This window comes from Arvicanthis niloticus, chromosome 13, assembly GCF_011762505.2.
Source record: "Arvicanthis niloticus isolate mArvNil1 chromosome 13, mArvNil1.pat.X, whole genome shotgun sequence".
NCBI lineage: Eukaryota > Metazoa > Chordata > Mammalia > Rodentia > Muridae > Arvicanthis > Arvicanthis niloticus.
In genome coordinates, this window is record NC_047670.1 from 72,374,810 (window position 1) to 72,397,438 (window position 22,629).

A 22,629-nucleotide genomic window follows, 5' to 3' on the forward strand; every position below is an offset into this window, starting at 1 on the left:
GTGCCCACTTCATGTATAAATCCTCCCCTGTGCCTAGGGACTTCACTGGTAAGCAGGTGGTCTAGGTAGCCACCGATTCTCAGGACCGCTCATTTGCTGCAGGGTATTTGATCACATCGTGAACCCTGAGATTGTGATAGTTACTGAAAAGTTCAGTTTCTAGTGGTGTGGTTCAGTCCTCAGCACACACCTTTAATCCCTCTGTCTGGAATACAAAGGTGACCTTAGTACGTACCTTTAATCCCAAACATTGAGCATAAAGTTAATTTGTAGAAGGAAGCACCCATGTTTGATGTCTGAGTGGCTGACAAAAGGGGGAATCAGAGAGAGACTTGACAGAACAGGATATGCCCAACTCTCATGAGAAGAGAGAAGAAAGGGAAGCAGTGCAGAGAGGAAGAAGCAGGCAGTTTTGCTGGTACATACTAGTGTAGAAGAGGGAAGAGACAGTTTTAGAGAGACAGTTGTATAGAGACAGGTTGCAGAGAGAGAGAACAAGCTAGACACAGGTGAAGACAGAAGGAGCCAGAGAATGAGAAGGAGAAGATTAGAACATATTGCCAGAGTTAGTATGAGGCCAAGCAGAGCAATTCAGGAGAGGCAGAGAGAGAGGCCAGGTTGAATCAGTTTGAAGAGTTGTGTGTTCAACTCAACAGCTGAGTTGACCCAGCCACTCAGAGTTCAGAAAGAACAAGAAGGATGCGCTTATTCAGCAATAAGTCTCATAGGCTGAAAACATCCTAGGTCCATATTAGATTGTATGGAGGCCAGATGTTTCCAGGACTCGGCCCTAGTTAGCAGACTGAAACAGTAATCCTGGGAGATGACGATGACTTTAGGTGAACATTTACACTTACTACTGAGTCAAAAATGGAAGAGCATTCAATGGTGCTCTTCCCATGGCCTTCTGTGCTACAGCTTCTCTGTAGAAAACCTTTCCATGCTCTTCTCTCATCTGACCCCAGCATGACTCATGCCCACCTCTGCCCTGCTAGTCTTTGGACAAGCACATTTACACACAGGTGGTCTGAATAGACCAAGATGCAAACATCGTGAGCACAGTCAGTGTGTAGAGTATTAATACTGCCTATGGCTCACCTCCTCTTTAAGAAAGTATTTTTTTCTTTCTTAAAGAAAAACACTAGAAACAAGTGCTTCCATTTATATGTAATTATAAGAACCTAAAAATCTAGACTCCTGTTGAAGATAAATGGGAATTCTGGTTCTATGAAGATTGCTATAATCTCAACAAGTCAAGATTTAACATTTCAGAATCAATTTCACAGAACTTGAATTTTCATAGAGCTCAACCTCCAAGGGCAGATCGTAGTTAGGATTACTATTGCTGTGCTAAAACACCACAGTCAAGAGCCACTTGAGGAGGAAAGGATTTGTTTCATCTTACACTTCCCAATCACAGTCCATCATGAGAGGCAGTCAGGGCAAGAACCCAGGCAGGAATTGAAACAGAAACTGGAGGAGTGATGGCTTCTAGCTTGTTCTCCATAGTTTGCTCAGCTTGCCTTCATATACCATACAGAACCACTTGGTTGGCACTATCTATAGTGGGACTGGCCCTTTCCACATCAATCACTAAATAAGAAAATGCCCCCACAGGCTTGCCTGAGCCTATTTTATAAGAATTATTTCTCAAATGTGGTACCCTTTTCTCAAATGGCTCTAGTTTGTAAGGGATCTTTATCTTGTTTAATTTAAAGACAGCATTTCTGTGTGTAGCTGTGGCTATTGTGAAACTCACTCTAAGCCTCACAGAGATCCCCCTGCCTCTGCCTCCCAAGTGCTGGGACTAAAGGCTTGTGCCACCACCACTGCTTGTCAACAACGCTTAGTCTGGGAACAGTTGACAAAAGCTCACTCTTTCAACATTGTCTCAGTTGTGAAGATCACTGGGTGCCATAAGGAGTATTGCATGCTCTTCTTCCAGGTGTGGGTGCAAAGATGCCAGCAGTTATGTGGGTAGGCACTTCTTTCATTGTTTAGTGGAGATGATCCTTTATATAAACAAAACCATGCATTGCACTGTATTTTGATCACCGGCACAGCAAACATACAATGACTGTCACAGGCTACCATAACAAAACAACTCCATCATCTAATATGTTCTGGTTGGATTTTTAAGTATTCACCATTGCATGTTTTTATTTACCTATCCACACCACCGGTGAGAACACAAGCCAGGTAAGTTAGAGCACCTCAGCTTCTTGACGTGCATGCTCTGTCCTTAAGTTACCAGAGAATTTTCTAAGCATCTTACACCTAATCTCTCAGAAGGTCCTCTCTTGATTTTTTTTTTTAACTCTGTTCTCTACTTGTACATGATAAGTAGCTAGGCGAATCCTGTAGAGCTCTGAGAAGCTTAACAGGATCTTCTGAATGTCTTCCTGCACACTGAGGATCAACAGAAAGAACAGCCTTTGAGGGGGTAGGGGCAGAGGAAATGGCTCAGAGAATAAATCACTTGCCACAGATATGTGAGCCAGAGTTCAGTTCCCCAGCAATCACGGCAAGCTGGGTGATCCCAGAGTCTGATAGGAGGAGACTGGATGCCTAAAGCAAGCAGGCTAGCGAGATTGGCTGAATTAGCAAACTGGGCACAGTGAGAGACCCTTCCTCAATAAATAAAATAGAAAACAACCGAGGAAGATGTCTGATGTCAACCTCTGGCTTCTACATGTACATGCACACATGGATACCTGTACACACATGAATGCCTGTATGTGAACATACAGCCATCCTAGCTATATACATGTAAAAGACAAAAAGAGTAGGCCTTTTATTTCTGGGTACTGGGGTATGGAATGAGTAATATATCCGTCATTTGTCCATTCTTTGTACAAGTTATCTTCCCCTGGATGCTAAAGACCGGAAGTCCACTGTCTGACACTGGAAGGTAGAGAGATGGTGGACTATATCCTCATGAGCTGGAGCATCTCCCCCAAACCCCTATCTCCCTGCTAGGGTCTGCCACCCTAAGGCCCAAGTTAGAATTTTCATTTTCAGAAGCTGAAGAAATCTGGAGTATGTTTTAGCCCAAACCCAGTCTTGAGCAGTACCATGCCTGGTTCGTGTACTTCAGTCACTGAACCAGACCAATTCCCTAGGCTCCAGTGCAAACCAAGGTTTCAGCTTTCTTTTTGGAAGAAGAGTACAGCACGTACTTTTATAGCTACATTAAAACCTTCCAGCAGTGAAAGTGGTCTTAATTTCATTTCCTCAGGAATTTGTGGCACCATGTCACTTTCTGCATCCTTCTCTGATCTCGTTAGTCTGCTGACACTTCCTTGGTGCAGACTGGCTTGTACATTTAGATGCCTTCCTTAGTCACCACAGTTTAGCCATCCTCCTTACTGCTCAGCTCTCAGGAACGCTTCTCAACACCAGTTAGATGGAGGCCGAGCATACACCATATTTTCTAGAACTACTTAGATCCAAGCATTTTCCCCATCGCCAGTCCACCATCAATTTATGAATTCAAACTTTGAGTCCCTAAGTAAACCGACCACAACTGGCTAAAGTTCTTTTTCCAAGTTGTTAATATTCTTGGAAGAAATCATTCTGAATGTAAAAGTTGTCTGATGAAAAGAAAATTTAGAAAAAGAAAAATGTTCAACTTGGGAGTTTAAAGGGCAGGAAAAGCTGTTTGTAATGAGCTATCCCTGTGCTATTGTCTCTGTCTCTCTAAGCTGGAATATTTGTATCCATTGGTGCCTTTCCCCCTAAGCAGCATTGGATGGATATATCAAATATTTACTATCCTGCTCTTTTTTTTTTCACTTTATTTACTTTCAACTAACATGCTTATGTCATAAGAATTCAATAAATTACAAGCATTACAGGGTTACTGATTTATTCAGTTATATTCCAGGTCTAATAAAATAAATTAGATGCCAAAGAGAACAAATTCTTTTTAAAAAATTGTACAAAATAGAGTTCTTTCTACCCTGCTCAATTTCCTCTGTTTTTAGCGGTGTACATGGATATAACACAGCATATTTGTTGCAATTGATGAACCAATATTGATACACTGTTATTAACTCAAGTCTGGAGTTCATATTATGTAGTTCTACAAGTGTTAACAAATCCATAATGCTATACATATGCCCACCATTACAACATTACTGAAGAGTTTCCATGCTGTAGCCTGTAGTTTCCACTACCTGGCTTTAGCCCAGGTTCCCTCAGATCTGAGGATGAAAGACACACATACACGCAAGCTTATTTTTAATATTCTTTTAGCTCATGGCTGGGCTCTTCTAAGCCTTCCTCAGCCATCGTGCCCTTCTTTTCACTCCCAGCTCAGCACCCTAAATCTGCTCTCAACTTTAGTTGCTTAGTTAGTTTAGTTCTCCTTGTTCAGCACCCCAAATCTGCCCTTAGCTTAATTTTGTTTTTAATATCCTTCCTGCTACCCTAGGCCCAGTTGGGGAAGCAGTCAATGGCCTCTCTGCCCAAGATCTCACATGGCTGATGGCTCTTTCTCCCTCTGAAGCATGGTGAATTCTCTCTCCTCCCGTGTCTGCTAGCCAGCCTTTGGGAAAACTCAAAGTCCTTGTCTATTCCGCCCAGCTCATTGGTTGCTAGCATCTTTATTGATTGATCAAGAACCAATTGGGGAACAGGACCTTCAGTGTTTGCAAGCAGATTCCCAATCAAAACATCAGAGCTACCCCCTACACACCTTTAAAATCCTGTGTCTATGCTCTACATAAATTCCTCTTCTCTCTATTTCAAACCCTAAGTAACCACTGATCTTCATAGTTTTGCCTTTTCTAGAATGCCAGAAAACTGGAATCTTATATATATAGCAGGTAGCATTTTCAGACTGCCCGATTTGCTGAGAAAGGTGAATTTAGGCTTCTACCATGTCTGTTCATGACTTTAGTATTAATTTTCTTTACTGTTGAATAGTGCTTTGTCATATCAATATACCATGCTTTCTTTACCTATTTACCTCCAGAGATGTCTTGGTTGCTTCTATCTTGGGGTAAGAGTGAATAAAGCTGTTGTACATATGTATGAAAGCATAACGTAACTTGTTTAAGTAAAAGAGTTATGTGATTGCCTTGTCTGTGGCGACTCCACTCTTACCTTGGCAGTAAACTGCTAAGTTGCCTTTAACTAATGGGCATTCTGCCAACAATGAATGATGTTCACTAATGTTCAGGGTGGCCTTGCAGTCTCACCATATTTAATATTATTGTCTCTTCCTATTTGAGCCATTTGATAGGCAGGTAAGAGTCTCTCAGCACCCTGAACAAATGAGTGTTTTTCCATATGCTTATTTGCTGCCTGTATGTTTTCTTTGATGAAATGTCTGTCCAGATCCTTTGCTCATTCTTAAAATTGGGTTATTGTCTTTTTTACTATTGAGCCATTAGAGTGTTGTATTCATAGATAAAGTTTATTATTTTTAAAATTAGTTCTGTGAGATGTTTGAGTCCCCTCTGGTGTGTACATATTCGATGTGGTCAAATTCATCCCCTTCTCCTTGCTTTTCCCAGTCTCTCACCCTTCCCCTCCCACCTGGTTTTGTGTTCTTTTTTTTTTTTTTTTTTTTTAGACCCTCAATACTAGTCAACTTATCAGAGGCTACACTCTCAGAAAACTGTCTCTCCCTCTCTCGGCAGCTAAGGATTGCTGTTTGCTCCGTGGCTGGGATGAGGCTGTTTGCCCAGCCCTCTCTCCATGCTGGTACTTGGTCTGGTTTTGGCTTGCACAGGCTTTGTAAATGCTGTCTAAATTGCCATAGATTCATATCTGCAGTTGCCCTGATGTGCCCAGAAGATAATTTTCCTTGTAGCCACCAATGCCTCTGGCCCTTATGTTCTTTCTAACCCTTCACTGGAAATGATTCCTGGGCCTCCTGAGTGGAGGTGAGATCTCTCAATGGTTGCACTTTGTCCAGCTGTGGTCGTTGTGTTAGTCACCACCTACTACAAACAGAAACTCTCAGATGAGGGTTGAGAGACGGTAGGAGACGGTAGGCGTGTGGGGAAAGGGATACAGAAAGGCAGACACAGGGTGGGTTACTAAGCAGGTCTGAGGGGTCTTTCTTCTACATTCCAGTCCTTTATCCGATACATAATTTGCAAACATTGCCTTCGGTTTTATAGGTTGCCTTTTTTTTTTTTAACTTCTCGAAGGTATCATTTTTCATTGCCTGTTCACTTGCACTCTCATCGTTGGCAGCTGGAATGTACACGGCGGAGGCAAAGCTAGTAAGAGAAAGAAAGGACAGTAGAGGGATCCGAAGGTCCTGAGAAACAGGAGTGGAGTCAACTGGGCACACTCAAGCAAAGACAAAGGGTGAGGCAGCAGGGCAGAGGGTGTGAGCTGGGGATGCCGATGGTGCTCAGGGAGCACCAACCCACTGATCCTAGAGCGTACGCTACTCACGGAGGTGCCTGCTTACTTCCAAACCCCTGCAACCTGCTGCTGCCCACTTGAGAAGGGCCCTTTCCTCTTTGGTCCTTGGTAGCACGCAAGCTGGATTCACCCTCTTTCTCTCTGAGAGATGATGCAAATGTGGAAGGACTTTTGAGGTTATTGTATAAGAGAAACCAGTGTTGGGTGTTTCTTAAAGGCAGGGATCTGTCTAAAGATAAAGCCTGGCGCCCAGACTCCAGATATCGTTCCTTGAAAGAGCGGTACAAGTGGTCAGTTGCCTTAGTAGGATTGTAACCGTGGCAGGAGATGTTTGAATTCAAGGAATAGCAGACAGGCCAGGAGAGAAAAAGTTGGCTTAGGTGGAAACAAGATTCGCAACTACGTAAATTCTAACCCTCACCACGCACACGAGCTGATAGCTCCCAAGATAAAGATGTGGTTCCAGGGAAGCAAGCGAGCAAGCCGCGGCCACACGGCAGCAGAGTTCTTAAGGGGTGGAGGAAGAGGAGGGGAGAGGCAAGCAGAGGGAGGCGGAGCCTCCTTGCCATCTTTGGCCTGTGGAGGTTTGGAAGCCTCCCCTCCTCCCTCGGCTGCCTCCACCTGGCTCCTCCCAGTGTTCGCCAAGCTCCCCTCCCCCTTTCCCCAAGGACAATCTGCAAGAAAGCAGCGGCGGAGGAGAGCTAAAACTACAAGGCAAGAGGGAGGCCTTGGGTGGAGAGCGAGGGGCGAAGCCAAGAGTGAGGTGGGAGAGAACGTGCCGGGAGCAGGCGGTGGGGAGGATAGAAAGGAACAGAGGGCCATACGTGACAAGGCATCCGAAATCGCAGGCGAGAGGGGGATGGGTGCTGGGCACTCGTGAAGAAGCGGAGCCCCTCGTTTAACCTCCCAGCTCTTGCACGCCCAGGTCCCAGATGCATGGCCAGAGGTGCTCGGCTGTAGTGCACTTGGTTGCCTGACCCCTCCTCTGGCACATATCCAGTTCAAATTGGTGCACCTATGATGCTTCCAGGCTGTGTTCCTGCTTCCTGCGAGCTCTCACACAGGATTTTGTATATTTATATTTAGCATCAGTGACTATGTCACATGCGTGTCACTGCGCGTCCATGAAGTATGCGGGTGTACGAATTGCATGCATTTTTGTGTCCTGTGCCTCTTAACATATAGACTCAGGAGAATGTGAGCTGCTGTTTATAGGCCAGCTAACCTTGGTTGGGTGAACTCTCTCCCACTGAAACTACCACATTGAGCCGTCTAGGGGCTTCTACAGGTGAAGAACCTCCCAATCGGGAAAAAGAGCAGAACAGTTAGATGTCTGTTCTCTTCCAAATTTTTAGGTTCCCGTTTCCTCCAATCATGTAGTCTTTCTCAAGACCAGCAGAAATCGAGACGCTAACATTCCAGGTTTATGTATGTTCATGTTGCTTCCCCAGTTAGTCACTTCTAAGTCCTACACACGCCTGAGTGTTTCTTTTGTTTTTCTTATTTAAAATTAGCATACAAGTTATTAGATATCTTTGTAACATTTAGAACACAATGTGTTTAAGTAGATCCCCCTTCCCCGTATCTCCTCCACTACCCTGCTACCCCTGACCTCATCTTGTACCCCTTGGGCTCTCCTCCTTTCATGTCCCCCCCCCCCCCCCCATCCTTCATCACCTATTCTTGTACTCTTTTGGCCTCCTCTCTAATATTTCCGGTTTTACCCACACTTATTCCCATTCATGGATATACAGGTATACATTACAGGGTACGGCCTTTATATGAGAGACAGGGAGAAAATGTAGTTTTTTTTCTTTCTGAGTTTGGGTCACTTAATACTACACTTTGTAGATCTATCCATTTTTCTAAAAACGTAATAATTTAGGTTTTTTTCTTTACAGCTGAGTAAAATTCCATTACATACCGGCACCACATTTCCATTAACCACTAATCTGTTATGGCCATCCAAACTGATTCCATCTCCTTCCTCCCTCCTTCCCTCCCTCCCTCCCTCCCTCCCTAACCTGTGATGTATCCAACCCAGGGTCTTAAAAATGCTGTACAGCTGATCTCTCTTCCCAGACCTGAGTGTGTCTTTAGGCATAGAACATGGAGCTATATCCATCCCCAAGCTTGCTCTTCATGCACTCGTGTATCAGTTCACTGATGCTTTTCATCAAGGTACTGAGCTTCCCTGTGTGTGTGCACAGACCTGTGGTGTGCACAGACCTCAGTGCACAGCGTCTGGAACTGGGCTTGTTTTCTCTTTTCTTTTTCTTTACTTTTTCTTTTCCTTTTGATTGTCTATGAGTTTTTCCTGAATGTATGTTCGTGTACCACACATGTGCCTCATGCTTGTGGAAGCTGGAAGAGGGTGTCCAGCAGGGATGTTGCCACGTGGGTGCTGGGAATTGAACCCAGGTCTTCTGCAAGAGAAAGCAGCCACTGCTGAGCCATCTCTCCAGCACTGGAAGCAGATTTGAAAATAAACAGCCCTGAAGGAGTGTTCAGTGCACGAGGAGGAAGTGCCCTTGACAGTAGTGTAGTCCAGTGGTCAGAGACTTTACTTAGAGGACACAGTGTTTCAGGCTTAGCACAGTGGCAGATCTCTGCTACAGTCCCTGCCCCAGTGTGAGAGCACAGAACGGGCATGAACAGTTAGCTAGGACTCTGCCTTTGCTTTTTCTTTTTTGCATCTCTGAGATGGGGGTGTGATGTGTTGCCAGTATGGGTTTGAACTCTTGAGTTCGATCAGTTATCTTGCTTCAGATTCTGGAATAGCTGGGACTACAGGCAAGTATCACTGTGCCTGGCTATACAGGAATTTGAATTTCAATACTTTTTCATGTCATAAAATATTTTTGCAACCATTTGAAATGTAAGGACTCTACATAGTTCTCTACCATGCAAATTTGTGAGAAAGGCTGAATATGTCCTACAGGCTATAGTTTGCTGACCCTTGATCCAGTCCAGCCCTCCTATTAGTGTATAAGAAACAAAGTATCACTAAAGTCATATATAAATGCTAAATGAGCAATTACTTCCAAACAATATGTGACTTGCAGGAGATTAAAAAAGAAGGCATCGCCGGGCGGTGGTGGCGCACGCCTTTAATCCCAGCACTTGGGAGGCAGAGGCAGGCGGATTTCTGAGTTCGAGGCCAGCCTGGTCTACCGAGTGAGTTCCAGGACAGCCAAGGCTATACAGAGAAACCCTGTCTCGAAAAACCAAAAAAAAAAAAAAAAAAAAGAAGAAGGCGTCAGCCAGGTGGTGGTGGCGCACGCCTTTAATCTCATTACTTGGGAGGCAGAGGCAGGCAGGCAGATTTCTGAGTTCGAGGCCAGCCTGGTCTACAGAGTGAGTTCCAGGACAGCCAGGACACAGAGAAACCCTGTCTCAAAAAACCAAAATAAATAAATAAATACATAAAAATAAAATAAAAAAGAAGGCGTCCTGGCCCTTTGATAGCTAGCAAAGAGTTAGGTTAATATGGGTGAGGCGGTGTGTCTTAAAATGGAGTGAGGTATGTATGTATGTATGGTTGGTTGGTTGGTTGGATGGATGGACAGGGACAGGTTAGCCTGGGCAAAGGGTGCAGTGTGTGTAGACACCAGAGTGGGGCTGAGAAAAGTAATGGTCAGATGGTAGGGGATCCAAGGATCCATGGGTAGTGAGAAGGTTGAGGCAGTAGACAGGGACTGATCGTAAAAGCTCTGGATGCTTAAGCAGGAACTTTGGACTTGACCTGTCAATACTGATTTTGTAGTATGTTTGTCTCTGTGTTTCTGTTTTCATGTTTGTCTCACCTTGTGTATCTAACGGCATCATGGGTTTGTATGTTTATGTGACTTAGTCTCCACAAGCAGTTTCCCTGATTTTCCCAGGTGCTAGACAGAAGCACAAACTTCCTTAAAGCACCACTCCTCTCAATGAGTCCTCCCTCCGTAAAAGCCTCAGAGGCTGCAGCCTTCCCATGAAAGCATATTTCACATTTCTAATAAAGAGAAGAGCAGTGCAAGCTACTGAATTAAAGACCAGCTCAGCTATTGCCACAACTCGGGTAGAAGGAGGCAGTGAGAAGAGAAGAGGGGATGCATAGGAAAGAGAAAAGGGAAGGGTAATGGGGTTTAGTAACAGGCAGTTTCTACTCTGAGAGGCAGGTGAGACACATTTTTAAAGTAACAGATTTTAGCCTGGGTAATGGAGAGTGATGAACCTATTGGTATTTTATGGATATGTATGTATGTACGTACGTATGTATCCTATAAACAGTATATAAAGATCTCCTCATAACACCAGTGTGTGTGTGTGTGTGTGTGTGTCTGTCTGTCTGTCTGTCTGTTGAATGGGCAGAACTGTAGAAAGACCCTAACCATCCCTAAGATTTGTCTGGCTCTAGTAAAGCCTTTATAGTCTCCAGCCCCAGTTTCTGCTCCTTTCACCGAACCTTGCTCACTCAACTCTCCTCTTAGCCAGGAGCAAATCTGCACTTGACTGTTTGTGTCCACACTGCTAGTTCTCTGTTAGAACCTCAGACCTCGCCTGATCTATGCCCTGTGCAACAGCTCCCACTCCATGAAAAGGGAGCACCCCAAAACGCACTCTGGCTTGCTCCTTGCGTTTGAATTTCTCTCAGGTCAAGTGCCCTTTCCTCACGACCTCAGCCTGTTTTGAAGACAGGTTCCAATAGGGGTGGGAGGGGACAGGGAAGGATAAGCCAGGACTTACACAGTCTTGGTTGGATTACTCTGACCTGTTAGCTTGTCTGAAAGGGTGTGGCTTTCCTCTGGAAGACTTCCAAAGGTCTGTGGCTGCACAGCCCAGCTTTAGTGGGAGAGCCTGACTGGGTGGCTCTAGCCAGTTTAAGACAGACCTTACTTGAGCAAGTGGCACCTTGATCCAGTGCATCTTAACCGACCATTGTCTTGAATTCTAGAGTGGATCATGGCCCATGAAGAGCATCATGCAGCCAAAACCCTGGGGATCGGCAAGGCCATCGCCGTGTTGACCTCTGGTGGAGATGCCCAAGGTAAGTAGACTAGAACTCTTGTCATGTAGGTTCACACTGAATTCTGAGTTTTCCTAGACATTTCTGACATGAGCCTCTAAGCTGAAGTACCCTTCCTACCCGAGCTTCTCTGGAAGTTAACTCTTGCTGTTGGTGCTTGAGCAGCACTGGAGAGGAGCTGTGACAAGACTGTTGAGAGAGCAGTCTGTGGATGCAGTCAAGCACTTAGATGATGAGAGCAGCCTCAGGGAACCACCACAGCCACAGTGGGGCTGCTGGGGCAGGAGCCGGGGAGAGAGCCGTTCTCTGGATAGAGTCTAAGATGCCAGAAACATACAGTATGTGGGGAAAAACCTAAGTGGGAGGGATGGATGTATGACTTGGAAACAGAAAATTCTTACTCTCGTGTTTTTACATGTTCAAGCTGATCATGTCTTGTGGAGGAGAATCTCTCTGCAGGGTTGACAGGGCATGGGGACAATGATAGGAAAAGAAATGGCAGGTTTCATCTGGTGCTTCTGACCCGAGGCCTTCCAGACCTCATACTAAGAGCTCAGTGGGTACGGAGCCCTGCTGCAGAGAAGCTGACTTGCCCTGAGAGAGATCCCGTGTGTCGCCAGGGTTTCTACTCAGGCACACGAACGGAAGTAAGCCAGTGCACATTAGCCATGCTGGGCATTCTTATGCAGCAAAACAGTAAATCCTGGTGAGAGTGATCAAGTCATACTTCACAAGAAAAATGCTTTAAAAAACCTGATGGCTTTAATCAAGTACAGTGTTTACAAGAGTGGTTGGCCATAGTACACACTCAGTAAGTGGATTGCGAATAAATGAAATTAATTACTGAGCACCTATGTAATCAAACAGAATGACAGGTGCTAAGGGTACATCAATGAAAAAGACAGTATTTGTTCTCCTGGTAGTTCTGTACTTGTGTGTGTGTGTGTGTGTATAAAGAGAAGTCAACATTGGATGTCTTCATCTTCTTCAGTCTCTCTCCTGTTAGTTTGTTTTTGAGACAGGATCTCTCACTGAAGCTGGAGCTCTCTGGTTACATAAACATCCCACATGGCTAGTACACCCTGGCTGGCCAGCCCAGGCACCCACCTATCTTTACACTCCAGCACTAGGTCTACAGATGCATGCTACAATGTCTTGCTTTACATGGGTGCTGGAATCTGAGCTCTTGACTAAGTTATTTTCCCCAAACCCTATGCCTATTAGCATATTTAAATACCACATTTTAAGTGATTAATGTATTTACTGATGTAACAATTGTACGATCAGAATTAATAGTGAAGAAACTGAGGGAGGAGGACCTGGCACAGCGGCCTGAATGATCAGAGTAGGAGCACAGCTGGAGGTGCTGCTCACCCGAATTCCACTGCTCCTTTATTGGTCGAATTCCATGGCAGTACTGTGATCCTAACAGACACTTTTCAGTGGTGGCCCAGTATCCTGTGTACTTAGATTAGGAAAAGAGAGAGTCTGAAAAGAAACATATGAAAAGAATGAAAGAAGACCTTCTCTGGAGAGAAGGGGGGTGTTGAGAGAAGGGGAGGGAGAGAGAAGAGAGAAGTGAGGGGAGGGGAGACGGGAGGAGAGCCAAGGCCACTGGGACTTTCTGATAATTACTATTAGTGTCACCTGTGAGCCCATATGATATGATAGGTGTATGTCCGTGGGGTCCAGAGAGATAGAAAATGAAATTCTAAGGAGACAAGGAGCCAGCGCAGAAGTCTGCAGTGCTGCTGGGAGATCTCAGCTGAAGCAGAAGTCCCAGGACAAAGCCGGCTTTCCCAGAGACAGTGCTGGGCCTCCCACGAGAAGAGCGCAGAAGCTGCACAAGGGGACGAAGACATCGTGGTAGAGCAAGACCATGAACTCCACATGGAGCAGTCCCAGCTAGCATTCCTTAAGCTCAGCAAAACCACTGTCTTGAAGGAGAAATGTGGAATTAGATGTCTTAAGCTAAAAAGTCAAGAATTCTGGAATGCTGGGCTACATGGAATAAATACTTTTCTAATCCAGAAAGGACCCAGCCCCACTGATGCGCACCTCACTGAGCCTTCTGACATTGGCATTTCCTGCCTTGGAAGAGATCTCAGCCACCTGCTGTAGCCCTCTGTCTCCAGGCCACAGCTCCAACTGTGCCCATATCCTATTTTTAAAGGCGTATAAGCCAGGATTCTGTTACCTCTCTGGATAGTTATCCTAGGATTTATAATTTTTAGCATCCATCCATTAGAATGTACAATCTACATATAACAAACATTTACCATAATTTTTAATGTTTCCAAAGCTTAGGAAGAAAAATTTTAGTACTGACTTTCAAAAACCTTGTGATTCAGTTGGAGATGTAGCTCAGTTGACAGAGCACCTGGAACAGATCTGGGGTGTGGGGTGTGGTGATATGCACCTGGAATCCCAGTTGGGAGATAGAGGCAAGAGGATCAGAAATGCAAGGTCATCCTCAGTAGAGCAGGTTTTTATTAGCTTCAGCCTTCGGCTTAGTCTTGTAAAGATACCCATGACCCCGCTCTTCTCCCTAAGGCTCTTCCCCAGAGAGAAGCTGCCATTGGCCGCTTCTCACTGGGAGCATTCCTCAGAGCCCCCTCTGGTTGTCCCCAGAATATCTCTTGCATGCTCCCTGTAATCTTATCCTTCGTCTTGCTTCTAATAAGTCATGCAGCTGCTCATAGGGGGTTATTTAGGGAAACATGGAACAGCCAAGAAAAGTCTGGCCAGGACTGGCTTAGGGCCAGACTGGGCTAAGCAGTGAGGTTGGGTAGGAGGGACCAGAGACTTCTGGGGCCTCCATGTTTAAACTATCCTTCCAAGTCTGATGCTTTCAGGCATTTAGAGTTAGAGCCCAGGAGAGCAGAGGGTATCCTAAAACCACTAGAAAGCATTGTCAGCTTAGGGTCACCTGTCACTGGCAGGTGGCCCTGGGCATTGGCAGGGTCGCAGTCGGGAAGCAGGAGGAGGAAATTGGAGAACTGATCTCCCTTATCATGAGCTTTTTCTTCTTCCCAACGGTTTGGGTATCCCCTGCCTACCAATGATTGTTGCTTTCCAGGGGCGACCGTTCAGACCGTTCAGCCCACGTTCACCTCATCGTTGTTCCCCTCCCACCTTTACTCAGCTCGGGGGTCAGAAAGAAATGCTGCACCCTGTGCATCTCGGGCCACGCTTCTCTATTTCCTAAGATCACCAGTGTGTAGTCCAGAGCTGGAGATCCAGGAGAGCATCCCGTCGGCTGCAGTGGGCTGGAACACAAGCCTGTTTCACACCGCAATGGTTGTATTGAGCTGGCTTTATTGATCTTCCTGAAGCATCGAGGGCTCTGCCCTGATTCTCATGTTCCCTTCACACACACACTGGATGTCCTCATACCTCTCAGCAGCTTCTCCCAGGGCAGATATTTGTTGTTGTTCTGAATCATTCCAACGCTGTATATAAACTTAGACTCTCGGATGTCAGGGAACTTTGCCTTAATGACTTCAGTAAACATGGGCTCACAGGTGCCTCTGCTGACAAGCCCGGCGCTCCTGTCTTATCTGAGATTTGTTCTTAGATGCATCTACAACTGTTCCTGCTTTTGGAAATGGTTCTTTTGGCTCTCAAGCTGTTGCTAAGCCCTGTTTCTTCTCTCTCTCTCTCTCTCTCTCTCTCTCTCTCTCTCTCTTGATACTGTTTGTTAGCAACCATGACCACTCCTCAGTTCAGTTCCTTGTCCTTTGCGTTTCTAATCATGTGTTTTCTAATCATGTATGTTTCTAATCATGTATGTTTCTAATCATGTATGTTTCTAACCAAGTATGTTTCTAATCATGTATGTTTTCTATTCCAAGTTGCTGTGGATGTGCCACAAGAACTTTAATTTCAACAATCCTAACGTGAACACAGCATTCCCCACCCCACTCTTCCCAAACCAAAGTGTGCCTCTGCTCAGCACCTCAGTTTACCCTTTGCCTGAGTCCCCAGTCACACAGCCATCCTCACAGTGTGAAGTCTAACCTCCTTGCCCACTGGATCCAAGTCCCCTTCTTTGTTCTCTGAGTGTCTTCTGTCCAGTATCTCTTTGTCCCACATGTCCCTGTCCCATGAGGCCTCCTCACATCTTATCTAGGATGCCAGAGGCCTCCTAATCCCAGTGACTCCTCTACTCAGCGGCCTGTCACCCCGATGCCAGAGCCCTTGTGATATACAATGCAAATCTTATCATGTCTCCAATCCTCGAGATTCTTGATTATCTGTGACTATTTTTTATGCACGAGGGGAGTCACAAACCCCTTCAAGAATCACGAATGCTAAGGACCTTTTCCCAGAGGAACTGTTATGATCTTGTAATTTTCATAGAGTTTTCTGGGGTTTACGACTTTACTGAAACTGAGGACACATCATGGGTCCGCAGTTAAACCCAAACCTACAGAATAAACTTCTTCATATCCTTACAGGCACCTTCTCACCTGTAGCATTATCTCCTATCACTTTCTATTCTGACTTTTACTCTTTATAATACTAAATTACCTGAAGTTATTTCTTGGTGCTCCCCTTTCTGCAGTTTTTCCTGCCCAGAACAGTCTTCCTCAATTGTCTACCTGACAAAAAGAAGAGGAAATTGTGTCGTAGGTTTCAGGACAAATATTGCAGGTTTGGACCACTCCTGTTCATGTGGGCTTTGCGGACCTCTCCCATAGGGATCCTTTACAACACTAATATTTTATGTCTTGACACGGCAGTTCCTGCCGATACCATTCACTGTTGTGTTCTCGGCACTCAGCACCATGTAGGGACATGATGGGCATTCTGTTCATCTTTGCTCAGCAGCTGAATGGACCTGCAATCTGGTTTGGAGCCAATGACTACATAACAGAGACCACACTTGCCTGCAAGAGAGGAGAGTGGAGGAGGAGGAAGAGAAAGAAAAGAACCCTATCCTTACTCTATTTCAAGTAGCTCTGGGCTGTCCGATGGTTTGTGCCACACGGTTCCCAAGCACACGGCTTCCTTCGTACTCGCCTCTGTATGATCTTTTACCATGCAGAATTTAAGAATCATATAAACTTTAGGTTGAGACAAAAATATCTGAAATAGGGTGTCAATGGCACTTATAGAAGCTGATTTATTTTGTCTCTGAGATGCATAGGCATCACCGTGAACCCTGGTGATATTATGAAGTGGGGCGGTGAGGAGTACATGCCTCTCCAATTCTCTATACACACTTGTGACAACATTTCCTGGCACTGAAGGAGCTAGAGAATCACAACTGTGTGACACACATAGGGATGTAGATAACCCAAACAATAGCTCTGCAAGAGAGAGAGAGAGAGAGAGAGAGAGAGAGAGAGAGAGAGATCTGACAGAACCCATCATCAAGTAACAAACATACTTAAAAACAAACTGTATCCTGTTGGATCACTTAGCCCTAAAGCTCCACTCGGGTCTCTAATCAGGTGCAGAAGGCAGAGGAAGCCCACCCAGTAAAGTCCCTGAGGATAAGGGTGCGGATAGCAGTGTAGAGTGCTGGGGTGGGCCCGTGGGACCTTGAATTCAAAGTTGAACTTGGTAAGGTTACTTGGCCTCATGACCTTGACCCCTTGACTGAATGAAACTGGGGAGAGAAGAAGACTTGAGTGAGAAGAGGGCTCTAGATTCAGAGCATACCTGAGCCAAGGACCAACTCCAGGCTTTAACCCAATATGACTGCCATGGAGTCCAGGGCTGCCCACCTTCAGAGTGACCGAGCCCTGTCTTTCTTCTCCCTCCTTGCAGGTATGAATGCTGCCGTCAGGGCTGTGGTCCGAGTTGGCATCTTCACGGGCGCCCGCGTCTTCTTTGTCCATGAGGTTAGTTCTCTGCTTGGCTCTCCGCCTCTCTCCTCCCCACCTTCTTTTCTACCCCCTTGCTGCGTTGCTGTGGTTTCTTCTCCCTGGCTCTCTGTCTCACTGAGTCACTCCTTCCCACTGTGACTTCAGCAAGAATGCTGGGACCCAGATTTCTGCAAACTCGGTCCTCACACTGACTGTTGAGAAGAGGAAAGAGCTGAAATGTCAGGTCTTTCCAGGGAGTGTAACTCGGGGCTGAGCCCCAGCAGGCAGAGTCTCAGGGTCTCTGAAGTGTCCCAGCTTTCTGAGGTCCTGGCTCCTCCCTGGCTCCCTTTCCTCAGTTCCTCTCATGCTTCACCCACACTTTTATTCCTATACAGTCTGCTTGCCCTTCTGTCAAGTTTAGTAGTTTCAAAATAAGTCCTATTTCTTGTCTTCCTTCCGCCAGTGTTCCCATCCTTCTCTCTGAGATTATCAAAACTAGCTGTCTTATTAGTCTCCTGGGAAACACCTCAGAGATGAGAAAAAGGGAGGAGGGATTAAGACAGAGGGGTATTTTGATATTTCTAGGATGAGAGAGAGCCAGGCATGGTGGTCAGTGCCTTTAATCCAAGTAGTCTGGAGGCAGATGCAGGTGGCTCTCTTGAGTTGGAGGCCAGCATGGCCTACACACACTCTACATATCGAGGTCTAGGCCAGCCAGAGCTACACAGTGAGACCCTATCTCAAAAGAAAAGAAAAAGGAAAAGAATGAGAGAAACTGGAACATCAAAAACATGTTGACATGTCCTTCCTCCGACTGCTTTACTAAATATACCATTCTCATGAGCATCCAGGGGTCACTCTTGGGAGGATGTGTCTTAAAAGTCTTCCTAGGGAAGCTGTCTTAGTCATGCCATCTAGAGGAAACTTAATGGAAGCTTAATGGATACACTGCTCCCCGCAGGGTTACCAAGGCCTGGTGGACGGTGGTGAGCACATCAGGGAGGCCACCTGGGAGAGCGTGTCCATGATGCTTCAGCTGGTATGTTCCTGAGAACTTGTGTTCTATGTTTGTACTGTCCTGGCCTCATCCCGCTCTGGTATCCCAGATTCCCTGCCATGTGGCTCAGTGTGAAGGGTTTCAGTGACAGAAGAAGGGCTTACATTTGCCCTTTAGTCTTTGCATTTGAAAACATCACCCTGGCTCCTTGCAGTGGTGAAGGGGGTGGGAGGGTGGCTCCAAAATGGTTTGCCCTTTATCAAAAGGTCACAGTGAGCTGGTTCATCATAAGCAATACCTACTCTGGGGTCACGGGGGATGTCTGGTCCTGAAAATAACCTTAGAGGACCGAAGCCAGAAGCAGACTTCAACTCTCAGTCCTCATGTGATAGAGATGTGACAGCCTGAAAGCAGACTATTTAAAGGAGAAGGGATCAAGACAGTCTTGCAGTCTCAAAGAATGCCAGAGAAGTTGGTTTTTGCTATCTACAGCCCTCTGTGATATCTTCCATGTTGATCGAGTGTCCTTCAGAGACACACTCCATTCTGCTAGCTTAGAACTGTAACCGTTTGCTAGTCTAGTGAAAAACTTACAGATTACATTTTTATCCCATTCCTTACATAAACCTACTAATAATTCCATGGGAAGCCACTTAATACGTACTGGTCTAGTGATATTTTTATACAGGGAATACTGCCCACCGCAAAGTAACCTGAGAATAAACGAAAATTCTCTCTAATACCCTAGAGTCATGAATGCCTAGGAACACCTATTGTTTATGAAAAATCTTAGCTCTCTTTACCTCTCAGAGTATCTGTATTCCTGGAAAGTCAAAACTTCTTACACACAGAGCATTTTTTCCCTGTAAATACCCGAATATTGTGGCTCCTGCCACTAACACCACATGCCAAGGAACTAAGGGGGACAAGCTGGCAGTGTCTGGGTAATCTTAGGTAGAGTTTCAGTATCTTAGAGAGGAAAACATACTACCAAGGACACTGGAGTTGAATTCCTTAAAATAGTTTGGATGTGACATAGTACTGCCAGGCACTAAGGAAAATCAAAAGACTGAAGTCAGTGTGAAAGGCAGAGATAATTCTAGAATAGAAACGAATGTGTATGGAAATTCTTTTGAGAATAACCACTTTAGTGATTAAAGCTTCAATGAGATAGTTGGTCTCAATGGGCTCCTGGGGGTGTGACAGAATATGGGATGTCGTATGAGAACCGGCATCATAGGAGGTGTGACAGAATATGGGATGGCGTATGAGAACCGGCATCATAGGAGGTGTGACAGAATATGGGATGGCGTATGAGAACCGGCATCATAGGAGGTGTGACAGAATATGGGATGACGTATGAGAACCGGCGTCATTTTCTTTTCCTTTGTGAGGGACAATGACCGAGGGATGTCAGGGAACTTAGGGGAGTGGCACGGTTACACTGCTCTGTCACTGAGTTGGAATGGGAACACCTGAGGGAGTTGAGCCCAAGTGTGACTGTGCCCACCTCCTGTCTCTCCCCTAAAGGGAGGCACGGTGATTGGAAGCGCCCGATGCAAGGACTTCCGGGAGCGAGAAGGACGACTCCGAGCCGCCCACAACCTGGTGAAGCGGGGGATCACCAATCTGTGTGTCATCGGAGGCGATGGCAGCCTCACTGGGGCTGACACTTTCCGTTCAGAATGGAGCGACTTGTTGAATGACCTCCAGAAAGATGGTGAGACATTTCATCATCCGTACCGCTTGTCATGTGACCGTGTGCTCGGTATGCGTTGTATGTGCACTCTTACCGCCTATCAGAGAGGCACAGTAACCACACACAAACGAACAGCCCTTGCCCTCCTTTCTACCACTGCTTACAGTCTCTCTAGTAATCTGCTTTGCACATGTGTGATTCCTCACCTGCTGGGCTCTGCTTCCCTTGCAGGGAAGATCACGGCCGAGGAGGCTACAAAATCCAGCTACCTGAACATTGTGGGTCTGGTTGGCTCAATCGACAATGACTTCTGTGGCACCGATATGACCATTGGTACTGACTCTGCCTTGCACCGGATTGTAGAGATCGTAGACGCCATCACCACCACCGCTCAGAGGTAAGAGCACCTGGGAGGGGAGCAGTAGAAAAGTCGAAGCAAGAGCAAACAAGAGCCAGTGAGAGTGTTCGACTGCAGCCACTGTGACTCTTTTCTGAGACTCAGCCCTGAAGCACTGAAGATGCTCTGCCCGCTATGCTTCCTGCCACTCTCCAGTCTGTTCTTAGGCATGCTGCTCTGAGGTCCTGAATACTTGTGATCTCAGTGTCGGTGCTTCTCACCCTTCCTAGCACTGAGACCCTTTAACACAGTTCCTCATGTTGTGCTGACCCCCAACCATAAAGTTATTTTATTGCTACTTCATAACTGTAACTTTGCTACTGTTATGAATCATAATGTAAATATCTGATGTGTAGGATATCCGGTATGTGACCCCTGTGGGGGTTGAAACCCACAGATTGAGAACCGCTATCTTACCTGGTTGTGGTCCAGACTAAGGCAGATCTGGAGAGCACACAGTCGGAGAGGGCACCTTAGTCTGAGGTGTGTGGATGTTGTAAGCACCACTGCTCAGAAGTAAATAGGTGGGCAGAGGGTCAGTGGGGTAAACGGAAAGACAGCCAGCTGCCGAGTTACCCAGGTGATCTTGCAGTACTCCAGTTTAGCCTAGTCCTGTGTCCACCTCTTTTCAATTTATCTCTGATTTTGAGGACTCATCCTTTTTTTTTTTTTTTTTTTTTTGGAATGGAGTCTCTATACTGCCCAATGAAGTTAAATTGTTCCTCCCATGTCTTCATAGACTTTCAGGACACCTACTGAATGGCTAGCAGCATAAATGCATCTGCAGAGGTCAGGGAGCCTAGGTGTGGATGGTAGTGACTTGGTCCTGGCCACAGGGACATGCAGGTTGTAAATCCCATCTTTCTCTTGCAGCCACCAGAGGACATTTGTGTTAGAAGTGATGGGCCGACACTGTGGGTAAGATCCCCATCCTGACCCATGAATTTCTTAGACCTAGAGATGGCCCTTTCCTCTTCCCAGAGAGTCAGTCCAGTGGGACTTCTGGAATAGGTCTGGAAGTCATGTTCCACATGACATGACCCTCTGTCTCTGCACCATCTCTTTTTCCCTACTTCTCTGTGCATATGGGCACATGCTCAGGTACATGTGAAAGCATGGGCAGTCTCCGAGCTGGAAAGTCTATGGGGTAGTAGAGACCTCCAAGGGCAGTGTCTCATCAACGGGTCTAGTGCCCAAGAATGAAATGCTGGCTCCTCGTATCTTTCTTTCATCAACCATGGAGGCTAGGAGATCATTTTGGGTGTGATGAGGCTGCTTGTGGAATATAAAGGTTTCTAGTCTGTGCTTCTGGCTCTCATCCTAGATACCTGGCCCTCGTCACCTCTCTGTCCTGTGGGGCCGACTGGGTTTTCATTCCCGAGTGCCCACCAGATGATGACTGGGAAGAACACCTTTGTCGCAGGCTCAGTGAGGTATCGGCACTTTACCCTGCCCTCGAACAGAACCCCTCACCCTGCTGCCAGAGTGCTCTATCTTCTGCCCCTCCATTTAACTCCATTAACCACTTTCTCTCTTGCTCCTGACCAGACAAGAACCCGTGGTTCTCGTCTTAACATCATCATCGTTGCTGAGGGTGCAATCGACAAGAACGGGAAGCCAATCACCTCAGAAGACATCAAGAACGTTAGTGTGCAGCCCTAACCCCCAGCACCCTTGGCCGCTCCTTTGGTGGCTTCTGGGTTGACCCTGCATCTCCTCTTGCTCCTTCTGCCCTTGCTTTCCTCCCACCAGCAGCCATCACCAGACAAAACACTGTTGTTGTAGTTCACCTCAGTAAGCTACTGCTGATCTTCTCCCATTGATTTCTGTTTCCCTTTCTTTGTCCTTTTAGCTGGTGGTAAAGCGTCTTGGATATGACACCAGGGTCACTGTTCTAGGACATGTACAGCGGGGTGGGACACCATCAGCCTTTGACCGGATCCTGGTAAGTCACAGGATTCTGAGGTTGCTCCAGCCTTGCTGTCCTATGGGGCTTGTATCATTAGTCATACTGTCCCTCCTTCAGCCTCTAGGCCACAGTGGTTTTCATCCATTCCCATACACAAAGATGATGGCAGGCACTAGCTGCCCTAGTCCTGAATCCGGATCGCTGTCTTCAAGCTCTAAGTATCAGTAAAGCTACTGGGATGTAACCCTGGATAGTCAGTTTGGTCATTACCAGCCCATTTCATTTGGAAGAAAGGCAATCTACTTCTTTAGCAGTCAGAAGAGGGTATTGTTAAAGTCCCACAATCCATTGATCATAATGTGCCATGGACATGGTTCTCTGGAACCAAGTACAGTCCTTAGGGTTCTGATGACAAG

General features: G+C 46.1%; 1 protein-coding gene across 5 annotated transcripts in view; it reads left to right on the forward strand.

The window, feature by feature from the left end:
• Pfkm (phosphofructokinase, muscle) overlaps positions 1 to 22,629 on the forward strand; it is a 39,891-nt gene that overhangs the window by 8,195 nt on the left and 9,067 nt on the right. For 2 of the 5 annotated variants that reach the window (XM_076911991.1, XM_076911992.1), the window contains exons 4-12: positions 11,324 to 11,416; positions 17,174 to 17,247; positions 18,173 to 18,250; positions 19,739 to 19,928; positions 20,139 to 20,304; positions 21,178 to 21,222; positions 21,629 to 21,737; positions 21,853 to 21,948; positions 22,157 to 22,249. In XM_076911991.1, the coding sequence (XP_076768106.1) occupies positions 11,324 to 11,416; positions 17,174 to 17,247; positions 18,173 to 18,250; positions 19,739 to 19,928; positions 20,139 to 20,304; positions 21,178 to 21,222; positions 21,629 to 21,737; positions 21,853 to 21,948; positions 22,157 to 22,249 (944 nt within the window). Of the gene's footprint in view, positions 1 to 6,968; positions 7,151 to 11,168; positions 11,191 to 11,323; positions 11,417 to 17,173; positions 17,248 to 18,172; positions 18,251 to 19,738; positions 19,929 to 20,138; positions 20,305 to 21,177; positions 21,223 to 21,628; positions 21,738 to 21,852; positions 21,949 to 22,156; positions 22,250 to 22,629 lie in introns of those variants that run through there. The other 3 variants (XM_034517528.2, XM_034517529.2, XM_076911994.1) reach the window with 3 other exon arrangements.